This window comes from Lemur catta, chromosome 4 (assembly GCF_020740605.2).
Source record: "Lemur catta isolate mLemCat1 chromosome 4, mLemCat1.pri, whole genome shotgun sequence".
In the NCBI taxonomy this organism is placed as follows: domain Eukaryota; kingdom Metazoa; phylum Chordata; class Mammalia; order Primates; family Lemuridae; genus Lemur; species Lemur catta.
The window spans coordinates 19,277,859-19,300,825 of NC_059131.1; the positions used below are offsets into that span (position 1 = coordinate 19,277,859).

General features: G+C 53.9%; 1 protein-coding gene across 1 annotated transcript in view; it reads left to right on the plus strand.

Annotated features, from left to right (window-relative positions):
- The window catches only part of KCNK3 (potassium two pore domain channel subfamily K member 3), a 34,174-nt gene extending 26,837 nt beyond the window's left edge, over nt 1–7,337 (plus strand). The window contains exon 2 of the mRNA XM_045549215.1: nt 5,837–7,337. Coding sequence (XP_045405171.1) covers nt 5,837–6,744 — 908 coding nt within the window. The 3' untranslated portion in view covers nt 6,745–7,337. The remainder of the gene's footprint in view (nt 1–5,836) is intronic.
- Nucleotides 7,338–22,967: the final 15,630 nt, after the last annotated feature.

Sequence of the window (22,967 nt, forward strand, 5' to 3'; positions counted from 1 at the left end):
GCTAGCTTTGGTCAGGGTCAGGTCAGACCCCAGGTCTCCTGCCTCCTAGCCTCATGCTCTTTCCTCCACCCAAAGCCATGGCCAGCATCCTGGCCTTGTGGCCAGCTAGGCCAGGGGTAGGAGGTCAGGCAGGCATAGGAAGCCAGTGGGCAGCAGGCAAGGCCATTACCAAGGGCTCACGGTGGCTACTTGTGCTTTGGCTAGAAGCAAATGGCCATAGGGAAAGACCAGTAGGAGGAGGGCCCGATACAATCCCAATCCCAATCCCACTCCCCCACCCCCACCCCACCTCTCCCAGGAAGACAGAGCTTCAGCCGGTTTCTGAGCTCCCTGCTGATTTTGGGAAGAAAACAGAAGAACTGAGGCCCAGGGGTGTCTGTCCCACCTCTCAGTTTTCCTGCTGCCCTAAAACATACATACTAGCAATTCATATTTATGTCCAGCCACTTGACTTCCTCAATGAATTGTGTGCCTCCAGCCAGGTCCCAGGGCCATCTCTTAGCTGAGTTGCTCCCTGGTTGAATGAGTCAGAGGGAAGTGGACAGAGCACTGGTTTCAGAACCAAGTATCCTGGTTCATAGTCCTGGTTCTGCCATTCACCAGCTGTGTGGCCTTGAGCAGGTTGCTTTCCCTCTCTGGGCCTCCATTTCTTCATCTGTACAATGTAAGGACTGGATCAAATGATTGCTAAGGGCCTTTCCGGCTCTGAGAACCTTGAAGTCTATGGTGGATTCAGGGAAGGGAGGTGGGGTGGGGGGGGAATACCCCCCGTCAGTGCTCTCAGAGGCACCGGCTAGAGTCTCGTGGTCCGGGCATGATTCTGGCTGATCGGTCAGCAGGTACTGTGAGGGAGGGTCCTCAGAGAACCAGCCCCAGAGAGCAGCCTCTGTGCGTGGTGGTGCCACACAAGGACAGGTGGCCCCTCGCAGGGCCAGACAGAAAGGAGAAGAGGAAGAACCCCTGTGCCCCCTCCCTCGTAAAGCCAAGGCTGATGTGGACAAGGACCGGCAGGCGGCAGGCCTGCTGGCAGGCAGACACGTCTTGCCAAACTCCCACTGACTTCCCAGAAGTTCCTGGGCCCCCTGGGAATGGCTCCACCCAGCTGGCGCCCCTCCAAGCTGGGTGCCCACGTCAGTAGGTCCTCGCAGCTCCCTTGCCCTTTCACCCAGTGACAGCAGGACAGGCGAAGGACCGGTGAAGGGGAGGGGCGCTTGACCCTGGGCCTGAGGCTTAGAGAAGCGTGTCACCCTGCACATCACTCGCCCAGCACCGCTTCTGAGGCTGAGGCTCCGACTGCAGTGCCCTCCTCTCGGGGCCTCAGTTTCGCATCCTGGTTGCCCTTCCCGGGGTGATACGTGGGCTCCTGAGCACAGGAATGAACGCTGAGTCAGAGAGGCCTAGTGGCCTTGGCCAACTCACAAGGCCTTTCCAGACTTCATGACTTCAACTGTGAAATGGAGATAGTCATAATAATGACGTTGTTAGGAGTTTTTGAGGATTAAGTTAAAAATATATCTGAAGGGTAAGAGCTTATTATTAAGCCTCAGCCTGTGGGAGGAAGCGAGGGCAGCCCTGGGGGCATCCGACCCCAAAGGCGAGGCTGCCCTGGACGGGCAGTGGCTGTGGTGGGGGACCAGTGCTGCCGCTGACAAGAGCCTCTGTCACTCTGCCACTTGCTTTGAAAGTCACTAAGTTCAAGAGGAGGAGGGGCAGGGGAAGGGGTTGTCACTTGCAGCTGGAGCTGGGTCCTCAGGACACTCAGGCTGGGGTGGGAGGGGAAGGGCAGGGAAGCACTGTGCAGAGAAGGTGCCTGCACAGCTGGGCATAGGGCGAGGATGCTGCCAGGTGACAAGAGAAGGGTGGGGAAAGGACGTGTTGCTCCTTGAAGCTGGGGGCTTCATGGCAGCCCGCGGTGGGCAGCAGGGCACTGGCTTTACCTAAGAGATGGTGGACCCAGAGAAGTCACAGCTCATGAATGAACAAAGGGCAAGGTGGTGGTGGTGGTGGAGAGGGTGTGCCTGACCCCACAGGGATGGCCCCGCCCCCAGCACTGTGCTCTCAGGCCGACTTTCCCCCATGAGATCCCATCACCGCTGCCTCTGCCGCGCGCCACAGGTTCCCAAGTACTTGCACATCCAGTCTCTCCTTTCCTCCTGATGGCAGCTCTGGCGGGCAGCCAGGGTGGGGATTAATAGCTCTAGCTCAATCCCCAGAGTGCAGACAAGGCAAGTGAGCCCAGAGAGGGAGCGGGATTTGCCCAAGGTCACACAGCCATCAGGTGGTCAAGCTGGGACCAGGTCCACACTCCCCATGGAGCCCCATCCACAGTGCCATGCCTTCCCCGTACACCAAGCAGTGCTGGCCTGGGAGGACAGGGAAGGACGGGATGAGAAGCAGCTCTGGCTCGAGGCCTGCCCAGCTGTCGAGGTGAGTTGTGGTCTGGCTGCCGTGGCCGGGCTGGCGGCACAATCTGTTCTCACCCTGCTGGGGCGCAGACGTCCCAGGCACAGTGGCTCAACAGCTCAGCTGTCCAGGTCCCTGGCAAAGGGTGACACAGTCACTGGCTCGACACCGTGGTGGGGGGCAGGGGAGCTGTTTCTAAGGGCAGCTCCACAGCCCTGCACACCCCTGAGCAGCTGTCTCCAGACCTCCCTGAGCTTTAAGATCCAAATGGCCCTGGGTTGACAGAGATGCCAGCTTTACTGGGACTGAGCCCGGGAGCTATCTTGGAAACGTGAGAGTAATCTGGTACCTTCATTCATTATTAATCACAGTGAGCCATTATTGAGCACTTGATATGTACCAGGCTCTAGGCTAAGTGCATTACACACATTATCTTTCTTATTCTTCCCAAAATCCCTGTGAGGCAGATGCTACTTATTAGCCCCATTTTACAGACGTGGAAACTAAGGCTCAGAGAGGTCAAACACACACACACACACACACACACACACACGCACCCATCCTAGGTCATTAAATATGAAATGTCCAATTTTGAATCACAAGTTTAGTTTATCATATCTCAAACAAGAAGCAGTACAATTAATCAAAGCATGCACCTAAACTATCGACACAGTTTTGCCATCTTAACGATAGCGGTTCATGCCAGCAGCAAAGAAGCCTGGAGAAAGAGTGGCGATGAAATCTCAAAAGGCATTTTCCACAGATTGTTGAGAACTGAATATTTTTCCTTGCAAGAAGTGGTTCAAAGCCTGGAAGAAGTGGTAGTCAGTTAGTGCAAGGTCTTGTGAATACGGTGGATGACAGAGAGTTTCCAAGTCCAGCCTCTGTAATTTGAGCAGGATTGTTTGTGCAACATGTGGTCAAGCATTGTCTTGCAAGAAGATTGGCCTGTCTCTATTGACCAGTCTTGGCTGCTTAATCACAAGCATCCTCATGATTTCGTCCAATTGGTTGCAGTAGACATCCACTATAATTGACTGACCAGGTTTCATGAAGCTGTAGTGGTTAATACCAGCACTGGACCACCAAACAGACACCAATAGCTTTTTTTGATGAATATTCAGTTTTGGATTGTGTTTTGGCACTTCATCTTTATCCAACCATTGTGCCGTACGCTTGCAATTATCAAAAAGAATCCATGTTTCATCACACATAACAATTCGGTGTAGAAATTGTCTTTATGTCATGACAGCAAAAAAAGGCAAGCTTCAAAACTATTTCTTTTCTGACACTCATTTAATTCATGTGATACCCATCTATCCAGCTTCTTTAATTTGCCCATTTGTTTCAAATGGTCCAATATTGTTGGAAGAGTAACGTCAAACCTTGCTGCTAATTCATGGGTAGGTCGAAATGGATTTGTTTCCACTAGAGCTTTCAGCTCATCATTACCCACCTTGGTCTCAGATCACTCACGTGGCTCATTTTCAAGATTAAAATCACCAGAACGGAACTTCTCAAACCATCAACCTACTGTGCATTCATTAGCCACATCCTTCCCAAACACTTTGTGATATTTCAAGCTGTCTGCACTGCATTGGTTCCATGATGGAACTCATATTCCAAAATAACACGAATTTTTGACTTAACCATAGTTTCACAAAAATTGCTCTTAAAAAAATGTGAAAGACAATCACAAGCCAAAACATGCGTTTGAAAGATTGAGGATGTACCTTCACAATAAACATAAAATAAGAAGTGTCAAAGCAAAATGTCAGAGATATCACCTGTCAAACTTAGTACTTAAGGAAATCAGACATTTCATACTTAATAACCTAATAGCTCCTGACAGAGTCAAGACGTGAACTCAGGTCAGATCCCAAAGTACACAGCATCCTGCCCTGCTATTCAGTCATCAAACGAGTTTTGGGCTCCCACGGGTGTGGCTGGCAATGGGAAGGTGGACGCTAGAGAGGACCACAACAAGCCAAGCAGTGCTTACCCCTTCCCCACTAGCTAGTGTTTAGCTGTGTGTAGTTGGGGGCCCTGGGGAACAGGGGTGGTGGTGGTAATATTAGCCCTGGAGTTCAAAGCTGAACATTCTCAGGGCCACATAAGGCAGAGATCACTTTTAGCTGTGAAGTATCCAGGAAGACTACATGGAAGAAAAAACATTTGGTTAAGATTTGATAAAGCCTAGGAAGGAGGAAAAATTGAAAAGGCTGCCAGCATTATTTTATTGTAATTCTATTCATAAAAGTAATAAATATCTCAACAGTGAAAGACGCAGGGCCAGATCTGGAAGGCCACACTTTCCAAATGAAGAAACATGCTCAGAGAGGGGGAGTAATTTGCCCAGGGTCACATAGCCACTAGTGACAGGGCCAGACTTGTGCCCAAGGCTTCTGTGTTCCCATCCAGGGTCATTTTCCCTCCAGGTAACCAGGCAGAATTCTTGACTTAAGGCCATTTGATGGTTGGCTCGGAGGGAGGCTTAGCCTCTGCCCAGCTCCTGGCTCAGTGAGGGCTGGGGTGGGCTGGGAGGCACAGAGGTTGTCTGGCTGGTGACAGTAACACACCTGGAAGGACAGCAAGGGCTTCTGTTTTGCCAAGAGTAACGCCACCTCCCAGTGAGGAGAGACCCTACTTTGGGGCCAAGCACAGACGATGACCTCAGGGCCCCAGACTAGGGTTGGGTGAGGAACCTGGAGTACTCATTCTCCAGCTGTTTCGTTTCTCCTTCTCTGGCACTGGTGGGCCTGCTGCCCCAGGGAATCTGGAGGGCCCCAGTTGCTAACCACCACCCCTAAGCTTTGGCTGACAGCAGGGAGATCATCAAGGAGCCATCCTCCTTGATGAGAAGCCATGTCCTCTGTATGCCTCAGTTTCCCTCCCTCCATACTGTATCACAGAATGTCAGAACCAATTCAGTCTAACCACCTCCCCTTAATAAGTGAAGGAAACTGAGGCACAGAGAAGCCAAGACGCATGCCCAAAGCCCACAACACTGAGCTAGAACCCAGGTCTCCCGACTGGCTTGTGTCCTTCACACTGTCCCTGTGCCTCTGGCCCAAGTTCCCAACAGCACCACGAGTGAGCTCCTCTAGTATACCAACCGTCCAGTCTTTGAAGCCAGACTAGAGTTCAAACGCAAGTTGCTGGGCTTCCAAACAGCGTGACCTTGGAAAAGTCACCTAACCCTCCCTGTTTCTTCCTCCCACCCTACCTTCTGGAGATGTCACAAAAGTAAATGCCAAGGCATACGCAAGAGACTAGCACAGTGCGCGGGGACAAGGACACTCCCATCACTGTGCTGAAAGAGAGGCCCAGCCCTGCAGGGTGGGGGAGGCCGGGGGGCGGAGGGGAGGAGGAGGGCTTCTGCAAGGGCAGCCCCACAGCGTGTGCTTTCTCTCCTCTCCCCGCTTTCCCCCAGGCTACGGGCACGCGGCGCCCAGCACAGATGGCGGCAAGGTGTTCTGCATGTTCTACGCGCTGCTGGGCATCCCGCTCACGCTCGTCATGTTCCAGAGCCTGGGCGAGCGCATCAACACCTTCGTGAGGTACCTGCTGCACCGCGCCAAGAAGGGGCTGGGCATGCGGCGCGCCGACGTGTCCATGGCCAACATGGTGCTCATCGGCTTCTTCTCGTGCATCAGCACGCTGTGCATCGGCGCCGCCGCCTTCTCCCACTACGAGCACTGGACCTTCTTCCAGGCCTACTACTACTGCTTCATCACGCTCACCACCATCGGCTTCGGCGACTACGTGGCGCTGCAGAAGGACCAGGCGCTGCAGACGCAGCCGCAGTACGTGGCCTTCAGCTTCGTCTACATCCTCACCGGCCTCACGGTCATCGGCGCCTTCCTCAACCTCGTGGTGCTGCGCTTCATGACCATGAACGCCGAGGACGAGAAGCGCGACGCCGAGCACCGCGCGCTGCTCACGCACAACGGGCGGGCGGGCGGCTGCGGCGGCGGCGGCGGCGGCGGCAGCGTGCACACCACGGACACCGCCTCGTCCCCGGCGGCGGGCCCCGGCGGCTTCCGCAACGTGTACGCCGAGGTGCTGCACTTCCAGTCCATGTGCTCGTGCCTCTGGTACAAGAGCCGCGAGAAGCTGCAGTACTCCATCCCCATGATCATCCCGCGGGACCTGTCCACGTCCGACACGTGCATGGAGCAGAGCCACTCGTCGCCGGGAATGGGCGGCCGCTACAGCGACACGCCGTCGCGCCGCTGCCTCTGCAGTGTGGCGCCGCGCTCCGCCATCAGCTCGGTGTCCACGGGCCTGCACAGCCTGTCCACCTTCCGCGGCCTCATGAAACGCAGGAGCTCCGTGTGAACGCCCCGAGGGGCCTGGAGCGCCTGGGGGCGGGGGCGGGGGCTCCTGCGGGGAGAAGAGGCAGGGGTTGGCCAGGAAGCCCTCCCCAGCTGCCTTCAGCCCAGTGGGACGCCCCCGACACCCCTCACCACTCTCCCCCAGCCCCCCATCTCCGACTGTGCCTGCTCGCACCAGCTGGCAGGAGGCCGGGCTCTGAGGACCCCTGGAGCCCCCATCCGAGCCCTGAAAATTCCGAGAAATGTGAAACTTGGGGGGGTCTGAGGGGAGGGCAGAAGCTGGGAGCTTTCCATCCCTTTGGAAATCTAAGAAGCTCCCCAGTCCTCAGAGACCCTGCTGGTACCCAGACCCCCACCCCCGGAGGGGACTCCATGTTCCGTGTACGTTTGCATCTCTATTTATACCTCTGTCCTGCCAGGTCTCCCACCTTCCCTTGGCTCCAAAAGCCAAGGTGTCTTTGTCCAGGTCACCCCACTCAGTCCCGCTCCCCTTCCCCATCCCCAGCTGTGTCTCCCAACCTCCCACTACCTTTGTGTTGTTTTGCATGGCTTTGCAGTTACAGAGAAAGTGGACACCCAGAAGTCCCTAAAGCTAGTCCCCAGAGGGCAGGACGGAAAGCAGGTAGGACAGGCAGGCAGCAGGAGGGCCAGGGGAGTGGGGGAGGCAGTGGCCCCTCAGTCTATAGGGTGGTTGCACGGGTAGGTGAGAGCTAAACTGGCCTCTGACCACATTCTCAAGGGGGGTGGGGGAACCTCAGCCTTCAAGACACTGCCCTCGGATTCTGCTACAGAAAACTTTAGACTCATCATCTCCAGCCGTTGCTGATAATTACCAGCTCTTAAATTTGGGAAGTGATTTTTGGCCTCCAAAAATTCTATGCTGGCTACTCATTCATTTGAGTCTCACAACACCCCAGTGAGGTCCCCAGGGCAGGAATTCTTATTCCCACTTTACAGATGAGAACACTGAGGCCCAGATAGGTGAGGTGACTTGCCCGAGGTGATACAGATAGCAAAAGGCAAAGGGGGACAAGAACCCAGCCTGCTCTTTCGGGCTTTTTCCTTCCAGCTCAACCTGCTCTTGAAAGCTAAGCTCCTGCCCTACACACCCTGGCATTGTGGGTGACTGGGGCTTAAACCAGAACCAAAGGCCCAGGGCTCGGCCACTGCTGAGACACAGCTCTACTACGCTTGACCAGGAGCCAGGGCTCTGACATATTGGTGGCATGGGGGCCTTTGTCTCTGGGCCGCCCGCTTACAGAGAAGTCCTTGGGACCAAGGTACGCAGGGCTGGGTCTTATGGAAGGAAGGCCAGGAACTGGGACTCTTAAGCGTTGGCAGAGTGGCCAAGAGAACTGGCAGGTATATCCTATAGGACATCGTCCCTGGCCCCACAGCCAGTGTTGGTGCCTGTGTCCCTAGTAGTTAGAGATGAGCTGAGGCTGCAGCATGGAACAGCCTTCCCAGCTGAGGGAGGTTTTGGACCTGGTGTGCCCTCTACCCACCCCACCTGCAACCCAGAACCCAGATGAGGGCAGCAGATGGAGGTGATGCCTTTGGCTCACTACTGGGGACCCACAGGTAAAGCTGGTATAGTGACCAGGACAGCATCAGAGGGCAGATGAGGAACCTCTCCTCCTGCGGTACTGCCCTCCCATGCTGTTCCCACGTCAGCTCCCTAACACCGCCAGCAATGCCAGCCCTGGCATTCAGGGAAGCTGGGGGGAGGGGCCTGCAGGGTGGCCGCCTGCAGGGTGGCCAGCCTCAGGCCACCCCAGGCACATCCTCTAGTCTCTGGGGACCCCTGGGGGAAGAAGTCTAGCCTGTGTGTGAGTCCTGTCTCAGTGTGGAGGAGCTGGCCACCCACGTGCCAGGAGAGCAGGGCCCACACCTGGGGGTGCCCTCTGTGTTTATGTTGGGGTGGGGGGCAGTGCTGGCTGCCTCTGTCCTGTGTGTGACCCTGCCCTCGAAGGGTCCTGTCCTGTCATTCCCGAGGGAGCCACAACCAAAGTTGCAGAGAGATGGTGGGGAAGGAAGCAGAATGGCCCCAGGGCAGAGCGCTGCAGACTGCTCAGTCTCCACTGGGGTCTTTCCTAGGGAACTGGAAGGCCAGTGTCGCTTCTCCCCTCACCCACTCCCACTGCAGGCAGCCTCTCTGCTTCCCCAATGCCTTATGCCTGGGCACACTGCCACAGAATATGCAATATGTGTGGGTGACATGCCCTGCGCCCACACCCCCACCCCGGGCAGCCCCTGGACTCCAAAGGCTGTGGCTGCCAAGGCCTCCCCTCAGCTCCTCCTGCCTATCTGTCTTTACACTGAGAATGGCGCCTAATAAATGCTGTCCACGGAGACCAGGCTCAGGCTCCAGCTGTTTCTGTCATCGTACACCCTTGCTGCATCGCCCCCACCCCAACTGGGTCTACAGACATACCTGGCTGAGCCACCCGGGCTGACCGGACTCTGCCTCAGGGGACTTCAGGAGGAGCCAGGTGGCATTGCTGGCTGCCCTTTTGGGATTTCCCAGAAGATCTAGATTTTCTTAATGTCATCCTGGAACAGACTATTAGAGCAAGACCTTAGAAATCACTTGGTCCTATTGTCCCCCTTGTACATGATTAAACAGAGCCCCAGGGAGGGCAAGTCACCTGCCCTGAATCACACAGCAGTGAGTGACAGACCTAGGTTAAGAGCCCGAATTGGGGGTTTCCTAGTCCTGCACTCCCCCTCCTCACACAGCCTGCAGAGTCCTGCTGAACCCACCCCAGCCGACAGTGAAAGCCCCCATCAGCCAAGAGCGGGGCACCCTTCTCCTCCAATAGGGGTCCCCTGGCTTGGTGCCCTAACTGACCCAAAGATGTCTCTTTCAAAGAGAACACATCGCAAGCACCTTTCTTCAGGGTGCATTTTTCTCTGGGTCTCGCGGGATACCGCAGGCTTGGGACTGGGCCCCGAAGCCCAGGACAGACCCAGAGAGCGATCCACCCTGCCCAGTTGGTGCCAGCCCCGAAGTCAGCTAGCCAGTGGCTTTCACACTTCACTGAGTACAACCCACGGTAATACATTTATGCCACAACTCCGTATCTACCTATCTACATACCTACCTATCTTTCATGAAATAATGGTACTTAACAACCCTGCTACATCCAGTGGCTTTAATACAGTCTATTCTATTTCATGTTATAAAATGCTGGTCATGATGCACTAAATTGATGTCTCTACCCACTAATGGTTTGCTACCTGCAGACTGAAATGCAAATACACTAGAGAAATAAGGGGGTGGGGGTAGGTATATTTTCTCCCAGTCCTCCCTCCTACCTATGTAGGTCAATTGAAAGATACAGAGAGGAAACAACTTATGGGGAGGGTCAGGGTTCAAAGGAAGAAGTGGTGGTACCCACACACCCCTGGAGACAGGACACAGCCCCCCTGCGATGGTGCTCCTGGCTGATCCTTGCAGCTTCGGGCAGGCTCCTGCTGGCCTGCAGCCCTCAGGGTGGCCACAGCAGAACTGGGACTTGGCTGCCATTGGCTCATCCACTCCTAAGGCCACCTCATCCAAATCTGGGGCTCTTAGCCCAGCACAGTGGCGTGAGCCTGTAGTCCCAGCTACTTAGGAGGCTGAGGCAGGAGGATGGCTCAAGCCCAGGAGTTCAAGGCTGCAGTGAGCTACGATGACGTCACTGCACTCCAGCCTGGGCAATAGAGTAAGACCCTGTCTCTTGAAAGGAAGGAAGGAAGGAAGGAAATAAATCTGGGGCTCACTGTCCATGGCTTACCTGCCTCTGTCTTTCTTAGGACAGCTAAATGCAACAACAGCAGAAACCAGTCTGCTTTTGAGGTCGGCAGTGACCAATCCAAGGTTACCTTTATTTTCTTAAGCAGTTCTGGCAAGACATAAACATGCTGACATTTACCCTCCCTTCTTCACCGCCTGGGGCAAAATAATCACAAACTGACCTTGAAGACATCCCCAAGGGGCTGCATTTAACCCAGTGTCTCTAGGGGTGGCCAGAGTGTGGCAGCTGGGAAGAGCAGCCGGGGAGCACAGCGCTGTCCCTGCCCACAGCTCCTAAGAGCTCGGAATTGCCGGTGGTTCTAGCATGGGCTCTTCATCTCTAGACAGCGCCATCCCCACCCGCCTCACTGCCACACAGCTGAGACATCCTGCACTAAAAGATATAAGTACAGCAAAACAAAAATAGAAAACCAGCGCCGCAGAGTGGAGGTGGGGTATAAATATACCAAGATCCCTGCTGATTTGGTTACTTGGGGTGAGCATCAGATGGAGATAGAAGCTTCCAGGAGCCAAGAGGAAAAGGGAGATACAATGACAACTCTTTCCAAAACATGTCCCATGGTATGTCTTGTGGGAAAAGGGTTCCTTGGCCAAATGAATTTAGGAAAACACCGTACACATCACCCACTCACAGAGCTTCACAAGACATTTTAGCTTAGTCAAGGTTATGAAAAGTCCTACAGCAGGCCAGGTGCAGTGGCTCACGCCTGTAATCCTAGTATTTTGGGAAGCCAAAGTGGGAGGATTTCTTGAGGCCAGGAGTTCAAGACCAGCCTGGACGATAGTGAAACCCTTTCTCTACCAAAAAAAAAAAAAAAAAATTAGCCGGGCATAATGGCACGCACCTGTAGTCCTAGCTACTCGGGAGGCTGAGGAGGGAGGATCGCTTGAGCCCAGGAGTTTGAGGTTGCAGTGAGCTAGGATGATGCCACTGCACTCCAGCTTGGATGACAAGGTGAGACTCTGTCTCAGTACCTCAAGAAAAAAAAAAAAAAAGTCCTGCAACATCTGCAGCAAAGATACTGTTTACCTTTGCTTAACCCACCATTGCCCAAACTCATTCTAAACATCAGACCCTCTGTTTGCATCATTTGCGTAACATCTCTTCAAGTCCTGTGTCTCACAGAGCATGCTTTGGGAAATACTGATCTGTCAAAGTCTTATTGACAAAGAGAGGAGGTTGATCCTTCCTCCTCATCCCCAATAAATTCTAAAAGGAGTTCAGCTTCTAAGTCCTTCTATAATTGAAGACCATAACAATACAATATACACAGCATTCTCAATTATGTGCCAGATTACACCAAGGTTCAGAGCAGCGCCTTGCCCCAAAAGCAGGCAGGGGATTGGTGGCAGAGCTAGGATTTGAACCCAGGCCAGTGGCTGCGAAGCATTACCCTCCTCGCTGTGCACTGTCCCTTGACGGTCCATGTCTTCAGCAAAGGTTTGGCAGAAGTTGCAGAGCTATTTATGATGTGGTCATTTCTTATTCAGGACCTTGGTGAGAGGGAAGGCTGTAACCTAAATATGTCATCCTTCAAAGATGACAGATTCCGACAGAGCTGAGAAATCCTATTCTGCCTCAGGCCCTCACATGCCCACATTTAGGGCCATTTAGCTCTTGCTGCAGACTCAGCATTCCCCCACCCCCACCCCCTGCCAAAACCCAGCAGCCTCCCTACAATTTATGTCAGGAAGCCAGGGCAGCAGAGGGCCGTCTGGGGCCAGGAGGGATTTATTCAGGATGGACACATTGCCAGAGGGAAGAGCAACTGCCCACATTGGCCAAGCCAAGCTCCGTCCCCCAGGGCTCTTCTCACTAGATCCACTGTGCAACAGGAACCTGCTCACTCTCAGTCCCAAAGCCGAGTTCAGGTAACAAGGCCAAGTGACTGTTTCCCAGGGAGCCCCTGAAAAGCCCAGTCTATAGTGGACTCAGACCCCTCCTTTTGTCCAGCCAGACAGGAGCCTTGATGCTAGAATGGTAGCCCTCCCGCACTGCCAGCACCTTTTGTCAAAGGTTGCAAAGAGGCTGGACATGGTGGCTCACTCTGTAATCCCAGCACTTTGGGAGGCTGACATGGGAGGATCACTTGAGGCCAGGGGTTCAAGACCAGTCTGGACAACAAAGCAAGAGACCCCCTGTCTCTACAAAAAAATTTTAAAAATTTAGCCAGGAGCAGTGGCGCATGCCTGTGGTCCCAGCTACTGGGGAGACTGAGGCAGGAGGATTGCTTGAGCCCAGGAGTTCAAGGCTGCAGTGAGCTATGATCAAGTCACTGTACTCCAGCCTGAAAGACAGAGTGAAAACCTGTCCCTTAAAAAAAGTGGGGGGGGGGTGTTGCAAAGAAACACTCACGCACATTCACACATTCTCCTTTAGATCATTGGTCCAACTTCTGTTTCAGAGGAAGCGATTTTGGTTCACAGAGAGGAAGTGACATATTCAAGGTCATGAGGCAAGATAATGGTGTAGCCAGAATTAGTATCCACATATCCTAACTCCACCCCCGCCCCCCCACACACACACAGAGTAGAGGCCCAGCCTTCTCTGACTCTGATTTCAGATGAAAGCTGCTAATCTCTGGGGTTGAGTCATTCGGATGCTGGAAATTTACCACATCCACATCTGGACAAGCATGGAGACTCACACTCCTGCCCTCAGCTCCGGGTACAGGAGAGGCGCTTGTGGGTGGTACCAGCCCCTCAGGGCGGGGACTGTGATGGAACTGACCTCCATGAATGACCCTCTCTGGCTGGTGATCCCCTGCCCCCAGGAATCCACATTAGTGGCATTTTGCGTTTACAAAGCTCTCTCACATCATTCTCTCATCTGATCATCAGAGCGACACTGTGCTTTAGTTGAGGATTAACACCCCCATTTTACAGATGATGAAATTACAACTCAGAAAGACCCCGGTCCTATGAGCAGGGATTGTTCCACACCCACCTCTGTTGTATCTGAAGCTCTGGACAGAGCCCCAGGTGTTTCCTTGATGAAGTGCTGGGCCAGGGCTGCAGCCCAGTCCCAATAGCTTGGTGGCAGTGTCCCACTTTGCCAGCCTCACAGCCTGCTGGGCTGGTTGGTTCCCAGGGGTTGGGGAGCTCTCAGGTGGACACATACAGTTTATAGAACCCATTAGCCAAAGGAGATGGGAGTTAGGAATACTCCACCTACTTCACCACATGCCCTGGGCAAACTCTGCCCAGAGCCCTAGACTTGGGACCAAGGGCAGCAAAATGTCCAGTCAACAACCCCTGCCCTTCCCCTGGAGGGGACAAAGGTCCCTGGGGAAAAGGTCATGCCTTTGACATGGGATAACTCCCCAAATCAACACTGTTCCACAGTTCTTGTTTCCTTGAAGAGGGAACATGTGACCAGGTCATCCCTGACTACGGAACACACGCTGGACAGCTGAAGTGCAGACAGTCCCCAGTGACCCCCTGTCTGTCCCCATGCTCTCCACCCTCATTCGAACAGGCACTGAGGGTGGAGCAGCAAGCTTGTTTTAAAAGTAGACAACCAGCCAGGTGGTGGCGCTTGCCTGTGGCCTCAGCTACGAGAGAAGATGAGGTGGGAGGATCGCTTGAGCCCAGAAGTTCGAGGCAAGCCTGGGCAACATTGTGAGACCCTGTCTCTACAAAAAAATTTTAAAAACTAGCCAGGCATGGTGGTGCATATACCTGTAGTCCCAGCTATTAGGGAGGCTGAGGTGGGAGGATCACTTGAGCCCAGGAGTTCAAGGTTGCAGTGAGCTATGATTGCATCACCTCAGTCCAGCAAAAGTGGACGACACCCAACCAGGGAAGAAAATGCCACCTCCCCTTCTTGCAGTTTCTGTGAGTGATCCCTGGCAACTTGGCTGGGTTTCTTTCCCCGGCTGACAACCCACAGCTAGAGTGATCCTCCCTCCTCTCTCTTATTAATAGTTACCCAGGCTGGGGAAAACTGAAGGCATCTCTCAGTTCTTCGCTGTGCATTATGGTGGCAAATTCCAGGGCAAGAGAAAAATCTGTGCCTGTCACAAACCTTTCAAGCCAGGCCTCTCCTGTGCTGAAGCTGAGCAGTTGCTCTTTTTAATGTCAGTGCAAGACTGCACACTTAGCGTCACTGGCTGGTTCCAGGCTTTTGATGATGTTCCAGGTGTTGACACCTTAAATCTGTCCCCACTCTCTCCCAGCCCCACAGCACTGACCGATTTGGTAATCCAGCCTTCTGTGCCATTAGTCAAGCCTTTGATGAAAATATCAAAGAGGACAAGACCAGATAGAGGACCCTTAATTCAGGGCAACTTCTATTCCAGCATGCTCTTGGTCAGCTGTTGCTGGCTCCAGCTACTCACCGCTTCCTTTTATCTGTGCTCTAAAGTTGTCTGTTTAATCAAAGCTGGCAGGTGGCTGGGCTCTGGCACATTGGCATAGCTCCCTCATCCCTGGATGTCAGTGACCTGGGCTGGGGATTTGAACTTGCTAAAGACAGCAGGTGCTTCCTCGCTCCGCTCAGCCTTCACTCCTCCCCCCAACCACCACCACCTTGTCTGGCCTCTTCATTTACTAAGCTCTGCCCCGCCCACACCCCATCCCAGCTCCTGAGGTGGGCACTGCCCTTCTCAGCCCCTTCCCAGACCAGCCTTGGTCCTCTCTCAGGTAACCGGTCTGTCCTTGACAGGAGGGAGTAGGGGGGCTGTCCCTAGAACACTCAGGATGGCCTCCAAGTGTTGAGATCTGCTGCAGGAGACTTACCAGCCATGTCCTTAGGTCAGCGGGCGCTGGGTGTGTGGGGCGAATAGTGTTAGTGAATCCTCCCACCACCCCTGTGGAAGTAGGCACAATTGTCTCCATCCAGGGGTGAGGAAATGGGGCTCAGGGAGGTCACTTCACTTGTCCAAAGTCACCCAATCAGTAAGTGGCAGAACCAGGTTTTGAACCCAAGGCTATGTGGCTCCACCTTCTACATCCATCCAGCCACTACACCCTCTGGCTCTTGGTGCCACATTATTTTCTTGCCTTCCCATGTTTATCCCCTACCCTACCCCAGGGCAGTTGGGGACCATGGATACTGTGTCAGCAGCTCTGGAAGACAGGGTACACCTGCACCCAGCCCTTTCTGACCATCTCCTGAGACAGCGGCAGGTTGGCATGGTGACGTCAGGCCGTGGGGAAAGCACTGCAGTGTTCCTGAGACCCAAGCAACTGGGGATTAATCTTCCAAATCTGGCGCCACAGACACGATAAGAATCTGCTGCCACCTGCCCCCTCCAGCCCCGTCATGGTGGACAGATGGGCAGACCCTGTCTGGGGGGTCTAGGTAGTGCACTGCTGAGGTTGCTGGGAGGCCGGGAGGGAGGCCAGTCAGACAATGGGGGGGTGGAGAGAGGAAGAGTAGGTGTAGGGAAGACCAGCACACCCACCCTGCCCTGGCCCCTGGGTGGGCGCTGCCAACGGAGGGTACTCAAAACAGAGCCTTAGCAAGCATTACAGAGGTCCGGGCACCAAGTCGAGTGGTCACACAGAGGACATTTCATGTCCTTTCTAACTCCAACCTGTGCAGCCTAAGCCCACCAGAGCTGACCAGCTACAGAGACTAACTGCTCAGGTTCCAGAGTGAGGCTCAGGCAGCATGGTGCCCAGAGCACCCGGTTCCCGGCCAGATCCCGCCTCTGCCATGGCCCTCACCGTCACATGAGCACCACAGGCTGGGGTAGGACACAGGGTACAGCAGTAACAGAGAAACACAAAGGTGGCCAACAGTCAGAGCCGGGGGGGGGCCCTTAGGAACCTCCAGTCCAGCTCTTCCTGTTTCAGAGAACAGTGAGGCTCAGGGAGGGGAGGCGACGGTCCCCCGGGGTCCTGACCTGTGCTTTTCCACACCCGCACTGCTGCAGAACTTTGTCCGTCACAGGCCAACACTGCAAACTAGCTGCGTGTCCATCCACAGGGAAATGGGTAAACTGAGTATACGTGTTCCAAGGAGTACTATCAGCCGTGCAGAGAGGAACTTTAGCATGGACGAGTCCGAAAATCATCACCCTGCATGACAGAAGTCAGACAAAAAGAGCACGTACTGTATGTGTTTATATGAATCTCTAGAAAATGTAGACTAACCTGGAGGCACAGAAAGCAGATCCATGGGTGCCTGGGTGGGGGCGGTGCAGGAGGAAGGGATTAAAAAGGGGAACGAGAGAAGATTCGGGGTGATGGACACATTGATTCTCTTGATTGTGGTGATGGTTTCACAGGTGTGTGTATATATATATGTCAAAACTTATCAAATTCTATATTTTAAATATGTGTAGTTTATTACATGCCAATTTTACCTCCAAAAATCTGTTTAAAAAAAAAACAAGCTACAGAGGCATTGCGCACAGCCCACAGGTGAGCTGAGTACCCCACCCACCCCCATCTCGTCCTGGTGACCGGGGCGGGGTGGGGGAATAAGTCCCCCACACCTCTTTATCAGACGGCCTGTGAGGAGGCCACCAATGCTTCTGGCCAACTTCTGCCCACCCCAACCCAGGCTGGCTGCAGCCATGGGTGTCACCAGTGTCATCTGAAGGCGGATACACATCATGGTACGTAGATGGAACAGGTAACCCCCAGGGCCCCTGTGAGAGGTTGCTGGCACAAGGCAGACGTCCAGCAAAGGCCAGCAAGGTGGGAGGTAACCCGAAACACTGCGTCTCTGCCTAGTGAAATGGGGACCCCAGGCCTGCCAAGCTGGGGGTAAATGGAAAGTCCCCAGAATCCACAAAAGAGCATTTCTTTGGCTGTTTCTTCACCTTCTAAAATCCCCCTCCTGGCTCCTTCCAGGAATCCTGAAGCATCTCACGCCATCTAAACCGCTATGGAGTGGCCACCATTTACCTTCTCAGCTCCCGGACTGGCACCCACACTGGGGTCAGGGACAAGGCACCGGGAGGCCCAGTCATCCTGCCACCTGCTGCCTGGGCTGGAGCTGCCGAAGGTGATGGGTGAGGGTGGCTCCTCCTCTTCCACAGCAGTCGGACAGGTGGGCCACCCTGCTACTCAGGCTGTGGGGCTCTGCCCAAGGAGGACAGTCCACACACCCCACCCTAGTGGCACACTCTGTTCTATACCTTCAGAGCATGCTGTCTGGTGCTCTGAAGTTTTGTGGTGGGTTTAGCGAAAACTCTTCAGGATTTTACCCACACCCCTCTCTCCTAGGACTCAGGCTCCTCTCCTGAGGGCATGAGGACGGGGCTGAGTGGCAGGACCCAGGCGAACCCCAGTGCCATGCTCCCTTGGCATTGCCCTCGTGGGCTGGCTGCCTGCCTTCAGGTGAGGCTGGCCAAGAAGCACCTGGGGCCCTGGGGCCAAATGACCCCCACAGCCCTTCAGACCAGCCTGGCAGGTCTGCATTCCCGGACCAGTCCAGCACTAGGGGCCGGGCCCAGGGACAGAGTGGACAGGGCCTGCTGCTTCCTGCACACCAGAAGTGTGGGCACAAGGCTGATGGAGCTCTGCAGAGATGAAGGTCAAGGTGAAGGTGTGGGCCGAGTGCCAGCTAAAACAGAGAGGGCTCCCAAACTGGGGAGGGGTGTCCCTAACAGGGCCTTAAGGGAATAGTGGAATCCAGCAACTGGTGACAGCATTTCAGAGGCAGGAAATCCAGTGAAGAGCCAATAGGGGAATGTTCTCAGAGGGATCTAGAACGATGAGAAGAGCCCAGGGGCTCATTAGAAAGGGGAGGACATGGGCTCCATGAGTCAGGGACTGTGTCCATCCCCTTTGTGGTCATATCTCTGGATCCTCACCCCACACCTACACCTGACAGGCATCAAAAGGTGATCATGAAAGTGTGGGAAAGAGGGAAGAAGGAAGGGAAGACGGGAGAATGGAAGAGAGACCTTGGGGGCATCCACCAAGGTAGGATGCTTAGCTATGGTGTCCCACATGCTACAGGGAGCCAGGGAAAGTTTCAGAGCATAGAAAAAAATCCACGTAATTTAGAGTTTCCAGAAGGTCCACCTGGCATCACTCATTTCTGATGGCTGTTCCTAGGCTCTCTCTCCACACCAGCCTGGCAGGGGAGCAGCAGCAGGGCACAGAAGCAGGCCTTTCTCCGCGGGCTGGGAGGCCTGGGGTGCCCAGCTGCTGCCTCCAGAGCTGAGGTCAAGCTACTCCCTGGTGGCAGGGAGGCCAAGGAGAGCCTGTGGCACAGCTGAGAAGGGAGAAGATCATCAAAACCCTGTGGTGGAATCTTCCCTGCCCTCCTGGTCTCACATTTGCACACCAGCCTCCAGCCCATGAATCAGATGTCCCGGCAGCCACCCCTGCGGCCCCAGTGGCTCTGCCTCCAGGGCAGGGAGGGGAGAAGAGACTCATAGGCACCACCTGTCCGCTTGGCTCCCTCATCACCCAACAGGGAAGGAGGCTTGGAAGGCCCTCGACCCTCCCCCAGGACACCACTCCCCTGGGGTCAGCCCCCGGCTGGGAGTGGCGGTGGGCGCGTGAAGGGCCCCAGGATGCTGCTGACAGATTTCTGCCGGGGCCGGGCTGCTGTGCAAGCATCCACAATGAACAATGGCTGCCTTCCCTCCTATCCCCTCCCGCTCTGGGCTGCTAAAATGGACCCTACAATCCACCGTACCCCACGCAGCACATTACAGTTGGCCCCTTCATCCACTCTCTGAGCCTGGGACACAGGCAGGGCAGTCAAAATCCCGCCCACTCTGCAAACGAGGGCTCCACACTTCGGATAGGCCAGTGGACTTGTCTATAGTCCCACAGCTGAAAGGCTTAGGGTGAGGGAGTCTCGGCTTCCTAGCCAGCCTCAGAGAGGGCTTTCCTGAGGGCTGTGCAGCAGGACCAGGCTATCCCAGCCCCAGGGGGTCTGCCGTTACTGAAAGTCCAGACAGGGACCACCTCACCCTACCTACCTATTTGCCAGCAAGGAGAGGCCATGCAGAAAGCTGAAGCAATGTCTCTAAAGTCACACGAGAAAAGTAACAGAAACCAGCCAGGGCCAAAGAGTCCCTCTGAATTTAACAATTATGGAGAGGACTTCTCCCCTTCCTTCCTGTTGGTTCATGGTGAGAAATGGGACTGTTACAACCAGACAAAGCCCCATGTGGTTGGGAATGTCCTGAGAGCCATCAGGAAGTCTGCTGCAGGGCCAGGAAGGATGGTGTAGCTTTCCCCTTCCTTGCCGCGGTCGGCACAGGCGGACCCAGTCATCACACAAGGTGTGGCCAGACCAGAAGGAACCCCAAAGGCATCTCAACCTGCCTCGTTTCACCCAGCAGGAAACTGAGCCCTGCTAAGACCAAGGAGGAAGCTGTGAGAGTCTGTCCTGTCAGTAGCCCTGAGCTAAGACCTAGGGGGAGCTCCGGACAGGTTGGCCCAAGTTAAGATGATCTGACGGGGGGAAGAGAACCGCTACCTCCATGTGTTCCTACCAGATGCCAGACACTGCACAGGGCAGGAATCACTGCCCCCGTCTCACAGATGCAGGCCAAGGCTCGGGAGGTCGATTGCCCTGCCTAAGCTCACCCAGGTGGTAAGGGGCAGAGCTTGGACTGAAAACACAATGCCCTTCCACTCCACCTCCCTTTCCTCGGAACTAGGCCGCCATGCTGCTATTTGCTTTGGGATGGAGTTGCCCCCATCTGCTCAGCCAGTACCCCCATGGCCCCTCAGCTGGCCCTCTCCCTCCCGTGCTCTGGGTCTTCAGTGCTCTCCCCAAGCCCTGCTTGGAGGCTGAGGCAGCTAGAATTGCTTCTCCACCAAGGCCTGCCAGGACCACCTCACCAGACCCAGCCCTGGAGAATCACTGCATTATGGGCACTGGGATCTGCGTTTTAACAGTAACATTCTGGAAGCACTGTTTTGAAGAAATAAAGACTAGGATCTGCTTCTCTCCAGAAGGGCTTTGGGTCTGTTTTCAAGAAAGGAAAACCAATTTCCACTCTAGAGCCAGAACCAAAGCAAGCTGATATGCCCCCTTGGTGGAATTACAAGGGATCCCCTTTCAGGAGGTACAGTCTCGTGCACTGAGCAAATAGCCCCCTTCTGTGGGGGAAAAAGGGGTGTCCCTTCCTTCAAGCACATAGCTCCAGAGCCACTCAGCTGGGAGGGAGAAGGATGTGCAGAGGCCGTGGCTGATGCCCCCACACCTCGGTCACTTTCCCCTCAGGGGAAGAGCATCTCCCCCCACACACACATGTTTTCCCTGGCTGCACCCCTCCCCACTAAAACCACCCCTAGTGGTTTCCAGCAGTTCCAAATGCTGACTTTGGCAAAAAAACTCTTAAAAAGGCCATCTTCCCTTCGTATTTCATAGCATTTACATTTTATAAGATTTACACAGAACCACTTTTAAGCAAAGATATGCAAGGCTTTCCTCACATCCCCATAAAAAGGAAAATCTGGGAGATGTCTACACTAGACAGCTAGGGAATTCCTTCTGAGCCCGGCAATGATGAGCTCCTACAGAACAGCATGGGATGCCTCTGCCTCAGACAGGAAACTCCTCCTCCAAGAAGCCCTCGTGCCTCCCCTCTGGGCTGGTGGCCGTGGGTGTCCCTCCCCAGGAGAAGGCACCCTCTGTAGAGGCAGCTTCCCATTATTTGCAAGCATGACAGCTGTATTTACTGAGCGCTCTAACGTGTCAGGGTCAAAGACTGCTAAAAGAACTACATCCAATATCCTCTTTGACAGATCAGCCCTTTGAGGCAGCTATGACTCATCTACCCATTTTACAGATGGGAAACAGGCTCAGAAAGGTCAACAGACCTGCCCACCCCTGATTCCACAGCCCATGCCCTTCACGGCCCTCTGCCCCAGCCAAGGCACCCCTGGGCTGACGAGGAGGCAGAAACCTCCAGCCAGGCCTGGGGTCTCACCAACCTCTCAAGCTGGACCACCCTGCCATCCTGTTTGAGGACACGTGACTATGGCCTCCACCATCTGACCTCTGAGAAACCCAGCCCTCAGCACCTCTGTTTGTTATTCTGCATCTCCACGAATCACTCACCCTTTTTGATGCTTTTGATATTAAAATTCCCTCAGGTGACCAACAATCATTTTTAAAAAGCTGGCTGGGGCCAGGAGGGGTGGTTCATGCCTGTAATCCTAGCACTCTAGGAGGCCGAGGCGGGAAGACAGCTTGAGCTCAGGAGTTCGAGACCAGCCTAAGCAAGAGCAAGACCCCATCTCTACTAAAAATAGAAAAATCAGCTGGGCACCATGGCACACGCCTGTAGTCCCAGCTACTCAGGAGGCTGAGGCAGGAAGATCTCTTGAACCCAGGATTTTGAGGTTGCAGTTAGCTACAGTGATGCCACTGCACTCTACCCAGGGCTATAGAGTGAGACTCTGTCTCAAAAAAAATAAATAAAAATAAAATAAAAAGCTGGCTGGGCCCCAGCAGCATCTGTCCTTTAGCAGCAGAGTCAGCGCGCCATCTAGTGGCTATCCAGTGAACCTCAGCTTGGCCCAACTGCCGGAGTGAAGCCCTGCATCTGGGAAGCCCTTAGGAGTCAGGTGGTCCAGCTGAGAGGTTCAGAGAGAGGAAGAGACCAGCCTAAAGACACACAGCAAACTAGAATCTAGTCTCCAGGACCATAACCCAGCTCTTGGGCATGAATACTATGCTTCACAAATTTCCCTGGTGTTTTGGGGAATGTGAATATCTGGAACGAGGTCTCTATTCCGATAGTTATGCAGTGAAGGTAGGCTCCCATACAGGGTGCACCCTCTTCCCAGTACTGCATCCTTTATTTTGTTTATCACTTTGCATAGGTAAATTTACACAAGGGTATGAAATCCAAAAGGCACAAAAAGGGTATGCAGTGAAAAGTCAGTCTCTCTCACCCCAGCCCTCCACCACCCAATTGTCAGTTTCTATATCTCCGTCCAGAGATTTTCTGTATATTACAAGTAACACATGTATTTTAATCTTTTACATAAATGGTAGCAATCATACACAGGGCTTCTAACAATGCATCTTGGAGATCATTGTACATCCGCACGCAGGTGCCATAGTTTATTTAACCAATCTCCTTTGGGTGGATATTTAGGTGGTTCCCAATCCATTGCTATAACAAACATGTGTGGGAAAACATTTTAGAATTAATTCCTGGAAGTGGAATTGCTAAGATTATCAGTATTCATTTTGGTCTCTTATATCAGAAAACCCAACATAATAAGAGCTAAAATATGTAAGGCTGTTGTCAAAATCACAAGGGGGTTTTGATCCAGGTCTAGCTGCTTGTCACACAAAGATACAATTATTGAGACAACAAGGATTGCCAAGGAAGAAAGGAATTTTTAATATGACAGATGTCTTACTGGGAGAATGGGAGAAGTTGCCTCAAATGTGTCTCTCCGACTAAGGGATATCATGGGCTTCTAAAGGAGAGGCCATGTGCCTTGGGGCAGGTCTTGGTATATCTTACAGGGGCTACCTG